This window comes from Sinocyclocheilus anshuiensis, unplaced genomic scaffold, assembly GCF_001515605.1.
Source record: "Sinocyclocheilus anshuiensis isolate Anshui unplaced genomic scaffold, SAMN03320099.WGS_v1.1 scaffold1472, whole genome shotgun sequence".
Lineage (NCBI taxonomy): Eukaryota > Metazoa > Chordata > Actinopteri > Cypriniformes > Cyprinidae > Sinocyclocheilus > Sinocyclocheilus anshuiensis.
Window position 1 is genome coordinate 1,153,705 of NW_015542453.1, and position 21,699 is coordinate 1,175,403.

A 21,699-nucleotide genomic window follows, 5' to 3' on the forward strand; every position below is an offset into this window, starting at 1 on the left:
CAACATTTCTTCCATGTTTTAATTTTAATAGTAAATCCCCTTTGTTTGCCAAAAAGTTTAATTTTCAATCATTTAAAGATAAATTATATTAATGTTTTATGCCTTCATTTGATAACCAGATACACAACACAGAATTTCAGAGGAAAAAGAAAACATTTCATAAGGCTATTTTAAGAATAAATAACAATAAAACATTAGGTGAGAGAAAATAAAACATAACTTTATAATGGTCATTTTCTTTAATCATAGCTATAATTATTATAACACCTAACATATGTTGCATGTAAAAAGTGTGTTTCAGCCACTTGAAGGGTGGGTACATTGTGTGCACATGATCAGGATGGTACCACCTCCGCCGCATTTTGAGAAAGGAAAAACCCTGTTTGCAGGACTATACATTATTTGAATTAGTCAAAAACAACAACAACAACAACAACAACAACAGTTATGTCTGATTATGTTGCATAGAACTGAATAAAAATAATACATTGATATTTAGTATTAATATATTTTCTGTCCAATTTTCTTTCAATAAAATTTGTATTGGCTTGTGTTTTTTAAATTCCATGTCATTAAAATTGAGTTAAATTAAAAAGTCTTAAAAAATTACTTTATATTATTTAATAAAATAAATAATTATTACAAAGCATTTTCGGTTTCGGTTTTCGACCAAGCACATCCAGACTTCTCGGTTTCGGCCCAGAATTTTAATTTCGGTGCATCCCTACCATTACTGTAACTACATACAGAGCACTGTGTTTGCAACCACATACTCCTTTAAAGGATTACACACAGACACCCCAGTATGCAGAGAGACATTTAAGAGGGTTTATTCTCCAAATAACTAAATTAGCATAAACCCTTCGCGCGGTATACAAACGAACATGGAACAATACATTTATTAATCTGTGTTAATGTTAGTTAATAAAAAGACAATCGTTCAGTGTTTGTTCATGTTTTTGTTGCCGTTACGTGGCGTAGCGGTGTCTGACATGGGCTGATGACGTCATCGTTTCAGAAAATATACAGATTCGCTGTCCACACGAAAACGCAAGGGCGGCGTTTTCAGATTTATCCACTCTCTGCGTCCACACGAAACCACAAAACCGATACAAAACGATGTAGTATACATGCCAGACCAGTATGTGGCGCTGTAATTCTGCCACAGAGATACACTAAAAATGGAGAAGAAGACTTGGACTATGAGCATAAACCCTTCGCGCGGTATACAAACGAACATGGAACAATACATTTATTAATCTGTGTTAATGTTAGTTAATAAAAAGACAATCGTTCAGTGTTTGTTCATGTTTTTGTTGCCGTTACGTGGCGTAGCGGTGTCTGACATGGGCTGATGACGTCATCGTTTCAGAAAATATACAGATTCGCTGTCCACACGAAAACGCAAGGGCGGCGTTTTCAGATTGATCCACTCTGGGACCCGGTTTAAAAAAATATCGGTTTCACTCTCCCAAAACGCCGGATCCGTGTGGACGAAACGCCTATACGATACAAAATGTATGCGTATACAGCTAAACACATCTCCATGTAGACGGGGCCTTAGTTTTTGGTTGTACTATGTTTACCTTTTTTAAAGTAATTTGAAATTGATTTTTATATTTTTATATATTTGTATTTGCATTTTGAATGTAATATGGCAATTCAATGCACTAAATGGGTTTAGTTTTGTGTTCATTGTGTTCAATAATGTTCATTTTTCTAAAAAGGAAACAAATTACTTGTTCATTTTAAGAGACCTGTCTTATTTTCTCTTGTATATTTAGTATTGCTCTTTAATAAAGAAAAAGTTCTTATCCGATGACTCGATTAATCGATGGAATTTTCGGTAGAATACTCGATTACTAAAAATATTCGATAGATTCAGTCCTATTTGGCAACAAAAATCAGTATCATGTACAGGGTCGGATTTACCTCATATTGTGACATTGTCACGCTACGCTGCTGCGGGAAGAACGTAGGAGACACGGAGTAGCATTCACAGTCTTTAATGACGAAAACACGGGATAATCCACAATAGTAGCTGGGCAAACACACGTAGAAACAAGTAGAAATGACAAATACAAACTGAACAGACTGGGGCTTATAAAGACCGGATAATGAGGGACAGACAGGTGTGGGGAATCAATTCATAATCAAACTAAACAAGGACAGGAACAAGACCAAATAAGGCAAAACAGGAACTGAAACACATGACAAAACAGTACCAATCCTGACAGACATAGGCAAAATAAATTTTTGGTGTCAGCCGGAAACCTCCTATTGGCAGTTGGTGTTGTGGCTTTATTGTAGCCTATACAGATACATTTATATAAATGGTAACACTACACAATAAGGTTCATTAGTTAACTAGTGTAGTTAACATGAACTAAGAATGAACAATACTTCTGCAGCATTTATTAATGTTAATTTCAACATTTACTAATGCATTATTAAAATCAAAAGTTGTGTTTGTTAACATTAGTTAATGCACTGTGAACTAACAAACTACAAATGCGACTGTATTGTCATTAACTAACATTAACAAAGTTGAATAAATACTGTAATACATGTATTGTTCATTGTATGCTCATGTTAGTTAATACATTAGCTAACATTAATGAAATCTTATTGTATGTTACCATATAGATGTATAGGCCTACAAATAACTTAGGCTACGTTTATTTGCATCGTTGCATGTGTTATTAGATTATTAACATTTCACCAAAATCACGACGTTTTTGACCAGCGAATGTTTTTCCTCGTCATTACCGCCACATCTGTCACAAAGCAAGGCTAGACACAACAGGTAAGTGCAAAACAGGATGGTTTATTGACTTGATAAGCAGATGAATGGAATGGGTGAGGTAAAGGCAGGTGAGTGTCAACACAGTGAATGATTCCAGGGTTCTTATCTGAGTTCTGATGGTAAGTATCTTATGCCAGTTTCGTTGGAGATCGTGGAACAGATTCCAAGGAGTCATTGGAGGATCGCGGGAGGAACAGAAGGAACCTAAGTCTTTCTAGGAGAATTCAGTAGAGAGAGTCCAGAACAGTTCATAGGAGTGAACGGTAGACCGAACAGTGAGTGACTGAGAAGTGTGTGTATTTGTAGTGTGGCTTGATTGGTGACAGCAGGTGCGGGTGATCAGAACTCAGGTGACTGTGATCGGGTGATTATCCTGGATGGTGACTGAAGTTCTCCCGAGGTTCGGGGCTTTCGATGAGGTTAGATGCAACTTGAGCTGAGTGAGATCCTGGGAGCAGAGTGGGTAATGACGTGAGGCAGTTGCGGTGACAGTGCTCGCTCGAGCGAGTCACCTCACACGAGTCCCATCTGATCTCTGGAGAATGGAATTGCCCGAGGAACCCGCGTCGACGAGGGCAGGGACTGAAACAGAGAGGTCTGGGGTAAGTAGTTGTACCGATAGCACTGACAGCGTGGAAATGACAGGGTCTAGTTGGAGGGTACTCACCGCAGGACGTGGGGGTCTGACTGGGCAGGTCCTGATGTAATGATCCGCCGCAGCGCAGTAAAGGCACAGACCTGCCGCGAGACGGCGAGCACGTTCAGAAAGGGTGAGCCGGGAGGCGTCTATTTGCATCAGCTCTGGTACTGGGGAACCCATGCCGGGCGTGACAGACTGGTGGGCGGCTTCGGTGGCGTGGCATGCCGACAGACGCTGGGAAATTCGGTTGGCTTTTTGCATGAAGCGTTCAAGTCCAACGGAATCATCATAGATAGCCATTTGAGCTTGTACACGGGGATTCAATCCTTGCCGGTAAGAGCTAAGTAGAGCCGCCTCATTCCACTCGCTAGTCGCCGCCATCGTTCTGAACCGCAGTGTGTAGTCGTTAATGGAAGACGTGCCTTGGCGCAGCCGCAGTAACTGGTCGGACACAGATAGCACTCCTGCAGTGTGACCAAAGACTTCTTTGAAATGGTTAGTGAAGGCATCATATGAATTAATTATGGCACTTTTAGCGTTCCATATGGCACCTCCAGGACTTCTGCGGGTGTGGGAGGTCGAGGATCCATGGAGGTAATTGTATTGGTCCGGTCTTCTGTCACAAAGCAAGGCCAGACACAACAGGTAAGTGCAAAACAGGATGGTTTATTGACTGGGTAAGTGGATGACTGGAATAAGTGAGTTAAAGGCAGGTGAATGTCAACACAGTGAATGGGTCCAGGGTATGCCTTGGCGCAGCCGCAGTAACTGTTCGGGCACAGATAGCACTCCTGCTGTGTGACCAAAAACTTCTTTGAAATGGTTAGTGAAGGCATCATATGAATTAATTATGGCACCATTAGCGTTCCATATGGCCTTAGCCCACAAAAGCGCCCTTCCATTAAGAAGTGAGATCAGGAATGCTACCTTAGTGCGTTCGGTGGAAAACATCTGTGGCTGTATCTCAATGAACAAGGCCACTTGCAGGAGGAAGCCGCCACACTCAGCTGCATCACCCGCGTATGAAGCAGGCATGGCCATGGGACTGACAGAGGCAGATTGGGCAGTTGCCGGAGGAAGCAGGGAAGCCTGGAGGGCGTTTACCAGCTCCTCCAGGACTTCTGCGGGTGTGGGAGGTCGATGAGAATTCAGTAGAGAGAGTCCAGAACACTTCATAGGAGTGAACGGTAGACCGGACAGTGAGTGACTGAGATGTGTGTGTATTTGTAGTGTGGCTTGATTGGTGACAGCAGGTGCGGGTGATCAGAACTCAGGGGACTGTGATCAGGTGATTATCCTGGATGGTGACTGAAATGACTGTGATGAATCCCTGACAACATCAAAGGCAGTACGGGCCAGAGGCGTCATGCCCCTTCAAAGTGAAGAGGCTCGTGCCCCCTCAGATTTCTGAGCCAAGTGGATTTTGAATGCAGCTTCCAAAAGACAAAAAATAGCCGAATAATATTTTTTATATTTGATACAATCACACAGACGTGATTAGAATGTTCATCACCAGCTGCTAAATTCAAATCTGCGTTCGCTGGCTGGTACAGAGCCAGAGACATACGCGTTTTTACAGCGCTGCGCATTATAACCAATCACTCAATTCTGTTGAGCTTATGAATGCAATGACCAATCAGAGGCGTTCAGATGAGTCATCGCTGAAATGCGGTGTTTTGTTCACTTGCTTGCTGACTGAATGCAATTTCTCTCATCAGAAACAAAGTACAGATGTGTGTACAAATGTAAGTAAGATATGCATTTCACACTGTAGCTTCAGTGATTTTAAGGGGAGTTTTTGAGAGTGCCTGAACTCTGGTTAGACTGAATGAAAATGTTCTTTGATAATGCAGGCTAAATGTTCTTTGCTCTCTGTAAAATGAAAGTGTTATAATTAGTAACTTACAATATTGTTATTAAATTCACATTAAATACAACGTCAGTCATATTAAAAATATTTTATGGCACGACACCCATATCTGGTAGCTACTTAAGTGAAAAGACGGGTTTTTATGTGTAGTTAATAGATTACACTATTAGTCTACTTCAGAGGTGGAAAGAGTACGAAAATATTCTACTCAAGTAAAATTACCATTACATTAATGAAATTTTACTTAAGTACAAGTAAAAGCACCAGTCTAAAAATCTACTCAAGTAAAAGTAAAAAGTAGCTAATTTAAAATTTACTCGGAGTAAAAATTACATTTTAACAGTGGGAGGGAGGCAAAAATGGGATAGGCCAAGGGTGTCAAACTCAGTTCCTGGAGGGCCACAGCCCTGCACAGTTTAGATATAACCCTAATTAAACACATCTGATCCAGCTAATCTAATCATTTAGGCTTATTTGAAAACAACATGGTTTGTGTGCAGGGTTGGAACTAAACTCTGTAGGGCTGCGGCCCTCCAGGAACTGAGTTTGACACCCCTGGGATAGGCCTATAAATTTCAAACTAGTTGTTTTTAATTAAAGGAACCAGTTATTTAGAATAATAAGACATTTGGGCTGTTACCAGGCAAATTAAATCAGTATCAACAAAATTAATCTTTGCAATGCAGAGGAAACACAGAAGCTCCATCGGAAGTGGCATTTAGATTACACACTGTTTAATGCAGGACATGAATGCATTTAACCTGCAGTTACAAATGCAGAAATAATGTTTTGATATATAAGACATAAAATGTTAAATACTCATTTGAAATTATAAAAAAAAATAAAAAATCTAAAGATACGTTACATGTGAAATTAAAACCGCCAGTAGGTGTCATCAAGTCACTGTTAATAAGTGAGTCATTGCGATTGAACCTAATCATTTAAACGGTTGATTCATTCAGGAACGAAACACCAGATGCAAAACTGTGCTATGGTGGCTGTGTTTGGAATTATTTTTGTTGTCGAAATAGAGCAAAAACAGGCAATATGGTGTCTAACGCAAGTCTCTTAATTAACTACTTGTTTATTGAACTGTTGTAAAAAAATCTATACCCTATGTAATCATGCTGATTTTTGGAGAAAAAGCGGCACTCTTCGTGTGATATTGATTTACTATATGAAATTATATACATATATACATTTTCTGCCCCTATATCTTCAATTTTGTGATCATTCTAAATGCATTTTGACCATAGACTGTAATTTTATGGGGTTTAGTGGCGGTGGCGTCACTTTTACTGGTCAAGGATCAGTGATCCTTAGCAGTAATATTTCTGATTTGAGCTTGAGCTTCAGAATGCTTTGGATAATATATCTTTTGTTGATGCTACCGCGCTACTTGATAAAAAAAAGAGCTTCGCTACTGAAAAGCTATTTGATTAAGAAAACTGCCCATCAGTGCTTGAAAGTGCATGCTTTATTGTACATATTTTTATAGTACACATTGCATCACATTGGGAGGGAGTTTGGAGGGATCTGCTGCACTGAGTTGCCCTCAAGCCATCTTAAATTTAAAGAAGCCACATAGCAGCAAACTGATCTCATGCTGGTTTGACTTTTGCCCATCACACACCCTGCATATGCCTGCATACTAAGACAAAAGGTTTCAGATGTGTTTGTCAGAAAATACTCTATGTGTGTTATTTATATGGGAAAAAAACATGAATCATGAAGTAATGTAATATTGAAGAAGAAATGTGACATATGGCTAGGTAATTAGGTCAGGGCACAGGATTGGGCACATGTGTAGCTTCCTCTTCAACAAAACACTACCGTTTGTGCTGTGCTGGGCACACTGTTATATAAAGAGTGAACAGTGAAGATGAAAAACCCATAGTGAGCCTAGAGAAAGGTCACACATCAGCTCATGCCTGCTTGCCTCACATTAGGCATAACAGCATTGTGAGTGAGTTTGTGAAAGCGTGGATGTTTTATTTTCTGTGGTGCTGTAGTCATACTGTATGAAATATGCACTGACCTATTTCTGCTGTTAGGATGGTTTGAAGGAGGGGGCTGTACCCAGCCGTACACAACATAAGGACAACGTTTAAATTCAGCTCCATACATGGAAACTTGGAAATCAATCAACTCATAACATGTTTCACATACAGAAGGCAAGAACTGGCATACATGTCAGTACAAGCTACACATTATACAGTATGCTTTTCAGAGACATATCACATAAAAAACAAAAGCTTGTGTAACCAACCCATATGTGTAAAACAATTTTCTTTTTTTCCCCCAACACAACACATGAAAACATAAGAAGTAGAACAATGTTTTCTAGATTCCCATTGCTACACAAGGAAAGAACAGCTTATTAGTAATATTTAAACACATAAGAATTTCAACCCATCAAACACATTACTACTTTAGGTCCAACCTGTCAGTATGATACTCGTTAGTCCATTTCTTGTCTGACCACCCTGAGGTGATTCTAGGTGCCAGTCTAGGTCTGAGATTGTAGCGATGACCTTCAAGATCAACGTCAAAGTCAGGAAGATGTGTATGTCGTGAAGACGTGCTAATGTCAGTGTCAGCATTACGAGTACAACTACTCATGTCATGCTTGGTCACGTCATGTGCATTGTCAGTGAAATCATCACAATTAACATCAATCTCATTAGGCAGAGAAAAGCATGCATCTTGAGGTTGGTCCTCACTCCTCTGTGTCACCAGCACCCTCATCGGGTGTTTCAGACTCATCCTGAGGTCCACTTAGTGCATGGCTGCTGCCTGCGTTCCAAGTGTGGAAAGGCTGCATATTCACCACATGATAGACACCAGCACCGGCATAAAAAACAGAGCGACGTCTTTTGTCATAGTGCTGCTTCCCTTTGTTGTAACTGGTTTCCAGGGCTGCCCTTGCATGGTCATGTGCCTCTTGCAATGCCAATCTTAAGCTCTCAGGATAAGGGATTTCAGGTTCCTCCATTCCATCCCAGACAGGCTGAGTCACCAAGTTCAATGAAGTGTCCAACTCCCTCCCATACAACATCATAGACAGGGTTTGACCCGTACTCTCATGAGGTGCTGTTCGTAGTGCAAAGCAAATTTGTGGGATATATCGGTCCCAGGTTGTATGTTTATCATCCACGTATGCTTGAATTGCTGTCTTGAGAGTCCGGTTCACCCACTCTGTGGCATTCGTCTGTGGGTGATATGCCGTTGTGAGGCGATGTTCGGTTCCCAGGAGAGTGAGCACCCGTTCGAATAGGTTGCTCACGAAAGGGGAACCTCTGTCTGAAATTAGATAAGTGGGGGCCCTGTGACGGGAAAACACTTCACTTAGCAGTTTGTTTGCCGCCACTTGAGCAGTAGCTTCTCTCACCACCATGATCTCGACCCACTTTGAAAAATAATCGACAAAAACCAAGATGTAAGCATTGCCAATGGGAGTACGTGGCAATGGGCCAACGAAATCCACCCCAACATACTCCCAAGGTTTCTGGGGCTGAATTGGGACCATTAGACTGGCAGGTTTTCAGGTTTTCTTTTCGACTTGGTTTCGTCAGTTAGCAAACGTGCAAGAAGATACATATTTCTTCACCTCAGATGCCATTTTAGGCCAGAAAAACCTGAGTTTCAGTCAGGCCAAGGTCTTGGTTATCCCTAGGTGACCTGCAGTTGGGTGATCATGGTAATAACTCAGCAAGATACCTTTGAGAGACATAGGAGCATACAGCTTTAAACATTTCAAAGGGTGGATGGATGCCACAAGCAGGTTTGGGATCGTTAAAGTACAACAGGCCATCATGAATGGAATATTGAGGGCAATCATCCCCGTCGCTACCCCGTTGGAACACTGCCTCCATTTTACGGAGGAGATCGCCTGTGAGTGGATCATCAAGTTGTAATTGTCTGACATGAGATCGATCTGTAAGAGTTACTGAAGATAGTGTACGGAGATCCAGACCACCAATCACAGCGTAGTCCGGAAGGAGGTCCATTGTTGGCACATCATCTGTTAGAGGATTCCTCGACAGCGTATCAGGCACTTTGTTTCGAGATCCAGGCTTGTGGACAACATCGAAATCGAAGTCCTGAAGGCGGAGAGACCAACAAGCAAGGTGGCCAGTGGGCTTGGGACCAAGGTTATTTTCATAAACGAAAACTTTAAAATTTAAATTTAAATGTCAAAATAAATGAAAAAATAAAACTAAATGAAATGAACAAAAGTAACTGAAAAACTAACTAAAATAAAATAATAATTAGCAAAAAGAAATAATCAGGTTCGTGATTTAATAAACTCTCATTCTGTGCCAGAAAATCTGACCTGTGGTTGTTTAGGGAAATACCTGTAGATGGCGCTTCATGTACGTGAGCTGAGTCCTAAGCGGCTATTCTGTTCACAGAGAATGCCTTTTTGCATTTAAAAAACAAGATACGGGAAATGTGATTGGAAATAACTATAAAATATGAAATGGGAAATAATAATAATGCACACCCTACAGTGCACGGACGTTTAAAAGCGTGCTTGACGTGCGAGAACAACAGTAAAGTGAGTTAACTACATTTTTTGGGATGAGCTGACTTTAGTGAATAGTCATCTTGTCACGCTTTATGATTACTATGGCAACGTCCGCCTCGAGTCCATGACACGAGCATGCGCAGTGTTTTCACAGCTTACCATGTCCTGTGTAAAAGGGGCTTTATGGGATTGATTGCGTTGCTCATCTGAAGCGCGTGCCCGCTGGAGCCGCTTGTCAAAGTAAAGTGCAAACATAATTTAAATCACCATATCACATTTAGTTTTGAGTAGTATTAAAGGGATAGTTCACCCAAAAATGAAAATTTGATGTTTATCTGCTTACCCCCAGGGCATCCAAGATGTAGGTGACTTTGTTTCTTTAGTAGAACACATTTGATGATTTTTAAGTCCAACCGTTGCAGTCTATCAGTCGTATAATGGATGGCAATGGTAACAAAATCTATGAGAGTAAAAAAAACATGCACAGACAAATCCAAATTAAACCCTGCGGCTCGTGACAACACATTGATGTCCTAAGACACGAAACGATCGGTTTGTGCCAGAAACCGAACAGTATTTATATAATTTTTTACCTCTAATTCACCACTATGTCCAACTGTCTTTGGGCACGCGCACGACTTCCGGTGCGTGAGGTGTACGCGCTCTGGCGTAGTTTACATTAATGAGAAATTTTCATTTTTGGGTGAACTATCCCTTTAAGTTTAAAAGCATTTTAGAATGTTTCTTCTTATTGTGTACGTACATAGAGGGAGAGACTGGACATACAATAGTGTGCACCGGTGGTTCGTCTGTGCAACAGATCCAACAAATGAATGCATTGAAAACACAGATGGACAAAAATAAAGTTTACAGAGTTTAAAGTGTCCTGCAGAATAAAAACTCAACTGCCTGTAGCTTTCTAGTAACTCTGAAAACCTTAATAAGCTTGTTGTTTGTAAACTATTGGCATGTTTAACAAGATTACATCTTTAATATGAATGAATATGAACATGAATATGAATTAATACATTTTATACATATAAGTTGCATATTTTTGGTTTTTGTTCAATTGTAAAGATGTATTTTATTTTCATTATTAAGAGGTTTGCACAAGAGTTAACTGTAAACTGTGCAAACATTCAACTTTGCTAAAATTAAATGTCTTGCTGTGGTCTACACTGGAAGTGCTCCATTAACTCTGCTAAACTATAATTACTAAAACTAAAACTGAAACTAAAATATATAAGAACTAAATAGAAATATGTTCACAAAATAAAAAGTAAACTAAAACTAACAAAACCATTAATGAAACTAACTAAAACTAAACTGAAATTATAGGAAATTTGAAAATGATATTAAAATAAAAACTAATTTAAAAATTCAAAACTATAATATCCTTGGTTGGGACGGGACATCAACCACTTGAGCCCACTGTGGTCAGTGAAGATTGTGACATGGAGACCCTCAATGTAAGGCCTAAAGTGCTCAAGGGCCCAAATGATGGCCAGACACTCATTCTCGGGTGTGGAATAAGGTTTCTCAGATTTATGCAGGGCCCGACTAGCATACGCCACAGCAACCTCTCTGCCATGCAGATCTCTCTGCATCAGCGCAGCTCCTAGTCCCGCGTCACAGGCATCGGCATGAACAAAGAAAGGCAGAGAGAAGTCAGGAAAACTTAGCACAGGTGCTGAAGTTAATTTTTGCTTTAGAAGGTCCATGGCGTCTTGGCAGGCACTGTCCCACACAAAAGGAGCATCATTTTTAGTGAGTGCAAACAGTGGTTCAGCGTGGCAGGCGTAGTCCTGTATGAACCAACAGTAATAGCCCGATAGGCCCAAAAACTGCCTCACTTGCTTCACATTGACAGGAGTTTTAAAGTCCAAAACGGCCTTCACTTTGTCCTGGTCCGGCAGGATGCCACTTGGACAGACACGGTACCCCAAGAAGGTGAGCTCTCTGCGACAAAACTGGCATTTGGCCAGTTTAATGGTCAACCCGGCAGACTTGAGCCGTGAAAGGACTTCCCTGAGGTAATCGAGATGTTGCTTGAAAGTGGGCGAAGCCACAACAATGTCATCCAACTAGACTGCACAGCACCTATAAATAAGACCAGCCAGGACACTATTCATTAGTCTTTGAAAGGTCGCTGGTGTATTGCACAAACCAAATAGAAGCACACAGAACTGAAATAGCCAAAAATAAACAGACAAAAGCAGTTTTAGGTTTTGATTATTTTTCCATGGAGACCTGCCAGTATCCCTGAGCAAGGTCGATTGTAGTCAAAAATTTCCCTCTGGAAAGGAAGTCAAGGGACTCATCGACTGGGGCGGCCCAAGGGCCTGTTGCCGGTTCAATGATGCCGTCGTTCAACATTTTTCCTATTTGATCCTCAATCATATGCTTTTTAGCTGGGGAGGTTCGATAAGGGGGAAGGTGGACTGGCTTGGCATTCCCCGTGTCTATGGAGTACTCAGTTAGTGATGTGCGACCCAGGTGACCGTTGAAGAGGTCAGAAAAACTTTAAAGTAGCCCTGACAGCTGTTCCTTCTCAGCATTACTCAGACATGCTTCCTCAACCTTTTCTCGAAGTGCGGAAGATGGGACTTCCATAAATAACAAACTGCTTTCCAACTCCTGCACTTCCTTGCCTTCCATCTCCTCCATTAATAAAGGATCGTTGCCTATGACAACAATTCTGGATGGGATGTGAATGATGATGGAGGCTCGCAACATGAAGTCCATCCCCAAGACCAAGGTTGAGGGTAAGCGTGGGACAATGGCAAACCGGTGATAAAAACGCTGTCCCATGAAGCTAAAAGCCAACCATGTCAGCCCTAAGGGTTGGCATGCCCCACCATCTGCTAGTTGGATTGGGGGAGCAGACCATGGTTTAATGTTAACCTTCAGTTCTGAACAATGTCCGCTTGCACTGCAGAAAGCTATGTGCCCGTGTCAAGTGTAGCATCTAACAGCTGGCCATGTAGGTTAATCTTAACTCTAAATGGAGTGTTCCAAAAGGAAGGTGATGTGGGATCTTCCACATGACAAAGGACAGGTTGTTCTGGAACAGCAGCATTAGTCGGTTGAGGCGAAATTATCTTCTGGAGGGAGGATTGCCTCTGCGAATCATCCTCCCCCCTTTGGAGTTTCCCTTGTGTCTTACAAATGAATTTCCCCTGCATTGCTACCTTCGGGGTTGTTCATATCCCTTGCATCAAGGGTAGGTTCCGATCGTGCATTAGGGGACTCACTTTGTTGTGAGCACATTCCAGAAGGTGAGTTACAATCTGGACATGTACGAGAAGTGAAATCAGGGTGTGAGCACTTGTAGCAGTAGGTTTCTTTGCCAAATTTAGCTTTACTCTGCATTGAAGGCACTGAACATTTACTTGGTCCCAGGACCACATGGAGCTCGTGAGCCCTCAGCAGAAGATCCATGCCTGAGGAAACAGAAGTTCCATAGAGAGCAGCTCTATACTTTTCAAGAGCATGTTTTCAATTTTCTGAATTCACTTAGCATGTGAGCCACAAAGGTAGGAAGGGGTTCTTCAGGGCTTTGCATACGGTCCAAGATACCTCTCATTATTTGTTCCTGGCTGTCGGAAGGAAGAAAGACTTTCCTGAAGAAATCACAGAACTGGGCCCATGTAACGACATGTGTGTCAAGGACAGAGAACCATTTCTTTGGTTCTTTTGCCAAAAACCGTGGCAGCTCAAGAAGAATTTGAGCATCGATTAAATCAAGGGAGTTTCTGTAAACATTGACCGATTGTAGCCAATCCTCAGGGCTAACGTGTTCGTCTCCCGCAAACACAGGTGGTTCAAGCCTTGACTGGTACAGTACAGATGCAAGGATTCTGCTAGTATTACTCACATCAGAATAATTGGGCTGTGGTGAGAAAGTCACGTTTCTATGGGAAACATTGGCACTTGGCCTAGAGGAATACGGCTGTGTGGTGTAGAGCTGGCCGTAGGAGGTAGCTGCGCATGTGGCGCTGCAGGGGTGTCGACATCAGGAGGACCAAAACATCTTAATATACTCTGCTGCAACTGGAGAGAATCATTGAGGCACTGTTGCAACACAGATACTTCAGCTTGTAGGAGTTCCACTTGAGTCTCCAGGCTCACTCACTGTGGTAACTTTTGTCTCTGTCTGGGGGCAGAATCTGGTAATGTGTAGGTCAAGTCAGTGTTAAGGTCTGGGTGAGAAACCATCACAGTAAATGTGCATTTACTTAAACAGCAATATAGCAATTGTAAAAATTCTAAATGTAACCCAGAAAAATACAACCTGCTATTAAAATGCACACACCATCAATAAAATCTTCAACAAAATTCAAAAATCTCACATCAACAATCCCTTTGAGTTAGTAATAGTAGTAAAACCACACACCTTTTCACTGTCTCTTTTATGTGAGCTTTGTGTTTTTACCTCAACAGACCCAGAGCAAGAGAATGTTGCTTTAAATTGGATGAAATGTTTTTAAATTACTTGACCATGCAAATATGTCAAGAGTTAGAAACTACTCTTCAGTCCAGCATAAGTAAATTCAGTTCACGATGAAGAAAAAAACTGTTCCAACAGGTGTATTGCTTCCTCAAAATGTTCAAAACGCAGTTCCAATGCACAAAAATGAACCACGAATAGTCTTTGAAAAGAAAAATCTTCGAAAAGAAAAATCTTTGCTGTTCGCTTGTGCAGTCAAGTTCAACGCACACACACACAAAAATCCATGCTGAAATATCCCAGGAAGGTTATGAACAAAATGTCAGTCTGCACTTGGGAGACAGGACGGGAAAAATTTGCAATTAGATCACTCCTTCAAAAAGCAAAAGAATCCTTCGTTCCAAATCAAAATATTTCATAAAAAAAACCCGTCACCATCAGCTTGTGATCAATATCAAAATGTTCGATGAAGCACAAAGTCTAAATGTTTCAAATTAATCCACTATCCTCGTCACATCAAAAAAAAGTTGCATCATCCACTCACACAGAAATACAGCCGTTCCTCGCACACATGGCATCCAGCGTTAGCAAGCTAATCTCACCAGCTTCCACGATGCTGATTGAACACTCTCACAGCTCCCCAACTCCCGTAGTTTTAGGGTTTCATCGCCATAGATTCCACATAGATGAAGGATCCAGCTTCAGTTGTTCGGGCGCCAATTGTAACGCTTTGACTCGGATAACTCATTAAATCCATGAAATGAAAGAGATCGAAAATGAAGAGCTGGTGTCCCACACATTTAATGGCTGGTACACGGCAACGCGCTCCTCTCATACATGGGAGATTAACTCTTTCTTGGCGTTACAAATAAAAGTAAAGACAAAATAATAACAAGAAGGCAGAGCGAACTTATCATCCATAGTGGTTCTCATTACACAGGCACGTAGTCCTTCTACGTCATCACCACATAGTGTGCGCTAGCGGCAACCTCCCGGTCTCTGGCTTGAAACCAACACGGAAGTGACTAAAGCAGCAATTAATCGACTGACTGCTAGAGGCTGGCTCCAAAAGGGAGTCAGTCCCATAGACCTGCCATGTTAAAATGCCCAAATTTACAGCAGAAAAAAATATGTTTACAGCCTGGTACAAAAAGTGGTTTTGGTCTATATAGGTAATTTTGCACTTCATGACAACTGTGAGGGGGGTGAATTTTTTTATAACGCATCCGTTTAAATTATATTAAACCTTAGTTCTGCATAATTAAGGGTGTGGCCATTTGAGTGACAGGTGGACTGCTGCTCTGCTCCAGAGTGTGAAACTCGCTAGACTGTGAAACTTAGAAAAATGGCTTGAAAGATTTTTATTTGTCCAGAAAAATTAATTATGGGCAGGACACTGGAAATCTGGCAATTAGATGTTTTAATGAAAATTAGCTCAAACTTTATTTTTACCATTATTTTGAAGTTGTTGTAGGTACTCTGCCTTTGCACTGTCTGCAAAAAGTGAGATATCACGCCAAGGCAAAAGGCAGTAACTTCCACATAATATGCAATATTTGGGTGCTGATCACCATTTACAGAATCATTATAGTAACATCTGTATAAAATCTAGTCCGATGACGTTCATTGCAATATCGAGTTACAAGAAAAGGTAGGAAACTGATTTAATTGTGAACAGTTACTGATTTTATGTTATACGCTGTCATGGCATTCGACTCCTCACACGTGCAGAAGTGGGCAGCACAAGACTGACAGCTGGCATCTGCATTTGTCTAAAAATAATTGCCAACAGATGTATGAAAGTACACAAGTTACACCGTAATTTAAATGTGGCAGACTTTAATGTACAGTAAAACAAAGGCAGAATACCGTATAACTCCAGGCTGGCACAGTAATATTGACGAATGTCTAAACAAATGCAGAGCACAGTAACTTAATTTGAGCATTCCAAAACAAAGTCAAAGAGTGGTAACTGATGATGCTGTGTTCTGCCTTGGTTTCTCCTGGGCTTTCTCCAAGATACTTATACACATGATAAAGGAGGTCATATATGTCCCAAAATTATCCTGTAGAATCAATGCAAGAAATCTTTGTAAGAAAAACATTATAAACAGTAATCTCTAGCTTGCGTTAACTGTCGTACGTGCGTTCACAATAGAACACCTTTCCGGGCGGATGTTGTAAGACGTCAAAATGTCAGAGGATTCCGATATAAGACAAGAGGAGACTGGTTTTCCTTTGCTAAAGTAAGGAAGCTTTGCTTCCTTTGCTCCTGTGAACAAACGTTGGTTTGTCACGAGACCTGCATATTCTCACTGGGCCTAACGCAACGCCGATGTCCTACGTCATCCACCTGAACAGCGTTCTATTGTGAACGCGCGTACAACAGTTAACGCAAGCTAGAGATTACTGTTTATAATGTTTTAAATATGCATATTTTTCTTACGAAAACGCATCGATTTTCTACAGGAGGCCTTTATTCACCCCCTGGAGCCATGTGTAACACTTTTTTATTATGGATGGATGCGCTTCATTGGACTTCTTTTGGACTGTTGAAAATAACACCCATTCACTGCCATTATAAAGCTTAGAAGAGCCAGGACATTTTTTTATATAACTCCGAATGGATTTGTGTGAAAGAAGAAAGTCATACTGTATATACCTAGGATGCCTTGAGGGTGAGTAAATTATGGGTTAATTTATATTTTTGGGTGAACCCTTTAATCAATTAGTTTTCAAATTTGAATAAACGATTCAATGACTCTAAAAGACAGTGGCTATGTCTGAAATCACATAGTCTATGAGTAGGTCCTTTATTTGAATAAGCAATTACTTGGTGTTAAAAAGAATGTAATATATAGTATAATACTACATTCGCCATGTTGTCATTGTCATTTGACCTATGAGAGTCGACTCCGTCACTTTACTGTCATTCACAAATCCTCTTCAGTGGCCTCATGGTATGGTAAAGTGTACATCGGATGTGCACTTAAGAGTCTTGCTGGAAGTAGTAAGTCATCCGAGTACTTATTACTGCCTACTGTTTTGTGAATACTGTCAATTCGGACATACTACTTGGCTCACATACTGTTTTTTGCATAATATAAAGTAGAGAAGTATGAGATTTTGAATGCGCTTGGTTACTTTGTTCCTGAATTAATCAGTGTTTTTAATAAATTGCTTTAGTGAATGATTCAATGACTCAATTATAAAACTTCTCTCCACCACATTTTGATGTAACCTGCAGTAAGAGTCGTTGCGTAATTGATTATTTCATTAAACAGTACGTTTTCTTGACAAAAAGCTACAGTTTAGCGGCATGACGGCTATAAATTCCTAATCACCTTTTCTGGAAAACAGTGCATGTGGTACAAAGCATTTTTGATATCATTTTCAACTGATACTACAACTGATACTTCTGAGTCTATCACAAGTCATTCAGTAACAGTTTACTGAATGCCTGTATGTATAATGCATTCATAATGTACTGTATGTTGTAATCCAATTTATTTTTCATAAATAATTGTAACCAAAGTTCAAATGCATTATAATATTTGAAGGTTTGTTTTTTTGTGTGTTTAATGCATTATACTTTCTAACTGTGGTTATAATTAGGCACATTACAAGGTGCATTACAAAGCATAATTAATGCTTTAAAACCATATTTATAATGCATTATATGTAAAGGCTTCTATTAAAGTGTTACCAGTCATTCTTTCTGTTGTGATAAAACCACAGCTATATTAGCCAAATGGACATGACATAAGCACTATTGGACAACAGTGTTCAGTACATCAGAAAAATAACAAAAGAATTATTTAATTTATTAAGCATAAAAACACATAGATAATAAACAAGCAAAAGACAATGACAACGCAGCACTCTGACATGAGCGACAGAACTTCTCAGAGTGGCCCAGCATCATCTTTATTGTTGAGCCCTGCTGCATACGGTTATAAAATGGTAAGGGCAGCACACATTTCCTCCATCTGATTAACAAATTAATTCCTCCATCTGTTTAGTTCAACTTAGGGCTCCATGAGTGGAGAACGCCCTGAGATGTCCTCTGCTGAAACCCTCCCTTGCGTTATGCTGCAGTCTTGCAGAGGCAGAGCATTGCCTGTAGTGTCTCATTGAAAGAATTCATTTTGGTCCGATAATGGATGAATCTCCTCCAGGACATGAACTTGCATGTTTCCTCTTCCCAAAAGAGCACAGAGCCTTTTTACTTTGGGCAACAAGTCATGCGAGCATCTTTGCCCTTTCAAGACTTACATAAATCATAATTTACAACCTGAGAAGCTATACATGTGTATGTGTGCTACAAAAAGCCTTTCAGAGGTGTAAAACTTCCCCCTTTCCTTTTGTTTTCCCTACGGGTGCTCTTGTGATAGGTGGTGTGTGTGGTGAAATATTTCAAAGGGAAGCCCTTACTGAGTGAGATACCGCCGGAGGAGAGTGTGTCCAGTGGTCCCATGATCAGTCAGCCCAGGATGGAGCACACTATGGAGAAATACATAGCGTCCCAGGTATTTAACCACAAGCATTCATGAACACTAGAATGTACACCAAAACACCTTGTTATTGTGACCAGTTTCTATCTAAAATTACATTATTAACTGTACACCGTAAAGGATTTTTGAAAGTTGTAAATAAAGATTATTAGAGTTTTACAAAAAAAAATACTTTTTCAGTCTTTTTACTTCCTAATTATTGTTTAATTACAGTAAATGTGTTACTTACTTATCTGTGAAATTTACTAGAAATGTATCAGAGAACATTTTCAAAGTAATTTTTTTTGCAGTTTATTAAGGTCTGTTTACACCAGGGTTCCTCAATAGGCGGCCCGTGAGAGCAAAAGTTTGGCCCCTGCTAATTTCAAATAATGTGGCATGAAAATTCAAACGCAGCATCAGAAAGCTACAGCTGTCAGGTGATGTGACCCTCAAAGGCAAACAAATTATGTATATAATGTACAAAGTAAGTACATTCATGTTCATATAATAAATTCTAAAAATAATTTATTAACCTATTTTTGTGATATCATACTCAAATTTGAAAAATAACTGCAGGACTTGGGACTTTGAGACCACTGTGGCCATCTATAGGCCTACGTTATTTTTATGAAATAAAGATATTTTATGCACAATATTTCAGTTACACTACACTTGAACAATAATTTTATCTTAATTCTTAACAGTTGGACAAAAAAGTGTCTTTCAGAAAAGACAACAAATGTGTTTAAAGCTTAACGGGTACAGGAACTACAAACAATTTAGTGTGGACATGGTTTTTAAGTAGTCCCAATTAAGAAAACACTGCCTTAAAATAAGTCCTCTTTTTTCAGACATCTCACCTGTATACATTCTGGAGAGGTCGAGCAACTGTCCTCCCCTCTCTCTGTCAGTGACGCGACAGCCTGCCTTTCCTACAGACCAGTTAAAATTTAGGACATGAATTAAAGTACTAAAATATGATACGAGCAGCACGAAGCGACAAAAGGCAGCGGAACCCAATAATCAGTCTCATTTAGCAGACGCTTTTATAAGAGCAAAGAAGTGAATGAACGAAATAAATTGCGAGAGCAGCAGGAGATTTGAAGCTCATGGCAGACGCGCCCAAGAGATGATTCGCCTTGTGATTGGCTGAATGTTGGTTCACTCAAATCTTAGTAACAAATCAGAGAACACGGGCGGAAATATTGGCGGTGGGTCAAAAAAGTGCGGGGGACAGAATCACCTGTTTCTAACAGTGCGGGGGATGTGTCCCCCCCGTCCCCTGCGGCTGCTACGCCACTGATACTGACAAATCTAATAATTGAATCTGCAATCAGGGAAAGTGGAGAGAAGAGATCCAGTCTGGGAATGAGCAGGAACAGGATTTGCATGGCAGACATGGAGATCCAGATTTTTTTGTTTGTTCATTTGTTTTTAATATTCAACAGGCAAAGTTCTTCTGTATCTAAATGCAAAAATGTTCATAATTGTTTGAATAAAACAGACTACTGGGGAAAAAATCTGAATATTCATCTTGTGACCATCTTGTGATTATTTTAACAATTTTAATTATTAAAGGGGTCATATGATAGAAAGTAAAAAATGAAAGAGCATCAGAAGACCCCTTTAATAATATAATAATTGTAATAATAATAACAACAATTATATATATATATATATATATATATATATATATAGGTCAGTGGCCCTTGGCTTGGTATTGTTGGCAGAATTCGGCCTTCGGTGAAGACTAATTGAGGAACCCTGGTTTACACCAATAACGAATGTTTGGTGCAAAAATTCAGTCCACTTTTAGCAAGTGATGTTTTCAATCAGCAGTGCAGATTTTTGTATTCACTGTGGTGGTGTAACAGCAGAGGCTCTGGACATGTGACCAAAAGCATTAATCTGATTGTTTGGCCAGTTTTCTCCACAGCGCAATGGAATAGAGATTAGAATTAAAATCTTTAACGCACCGGATTTTGCACTGAATATTTGTCTTGGTGTGAACATACCTTTAAATATTAAGCCCTGTTCACACCACCAACAATAATTGTAAAAAATACCATAATAACTATAAAAGGCTAACGTCCACAACAATGGATAATTAAATTCTGTTTATTATTTAAGCAGGTGCTGCAGTTACTTTTTGCAAGTTCTTTAAAGGTAAAGGTAGTTCTCTGTAGAATCCATTCTGATTGACTGCCAATATTTTTTTTTTCGTTCATCAGCTGGAAAAAAATAATCACTTTCTGAAAGTGATTCTAGCAATATTGTTCCTCTGTGTCATTATCATTATAGTTGTAGTGTGGACTTGGCTATTCTCATAAAATTAGAATGATTATTTGAACATTATAGTTATAGTTCTTACATATGTCTTGTACCAGATCATTCATCCACACTTTAAAACTTTGCAGAACAACATGTCATCTTTATGTAGGTCATCTTATGACTTTGCCTGTGGCAGTTTTCAGTTTGAAGCATTAAAATTTGAACTCTTACTGTATGGCTATGAATTTAAAACCTTAAGCGGTATTACACGTTTCGGTAATGGGGCTTAAAGATGAAATCTTTAATGTTTGATAACATTTAAATTTACATTTAGTCATTTAGCAGACGCTTTTATCCAAAGCGACTTACAAATGAGGACAATAGAAGCAATCAAAACTAACAAAAGAGCAACAATATGTAAGTGCAAATGACAAGTCTTGGTTAGCCTAACGCAGTACATGTAGCAAGGCAATTTATATATACAGTATATATACACACAAACACACGCACACACATATACACACACACACACACACACACAAAGAAAACGTCGAGAACAGCGCGCCCGGCGGATTCGACGAAGGAGCGGCAACCACATGTGACGACCCCGGGCTGGACTCCGCTTCGTCCACGGT

The 21,699-nt window shown here is 39.9% G+C and overlaps 1 protein-coding gene across 1 annotated transcript in view; it reads left to right on the top strand.

Moving 5' to 3' along the window:
• The window catches only part of plppr5a (phospholipid phosphatase related 5a), a 43,747-nt gene that overhangs the window by 16,065 nt on the left and 5,983 nt on the right, over positions 1–21,699 (top strand). Inside the window, exon 5 of the mRNA XM_016493267.1 lies at positions 18,692–18,826. Coding sequence (XP_016348753.1) covers positions 18,692–18,826 — 135 coding nt within the window. The remainder of the gene's footprint in view (positions 1–18,691; positions 18,827–21,699) is intronic.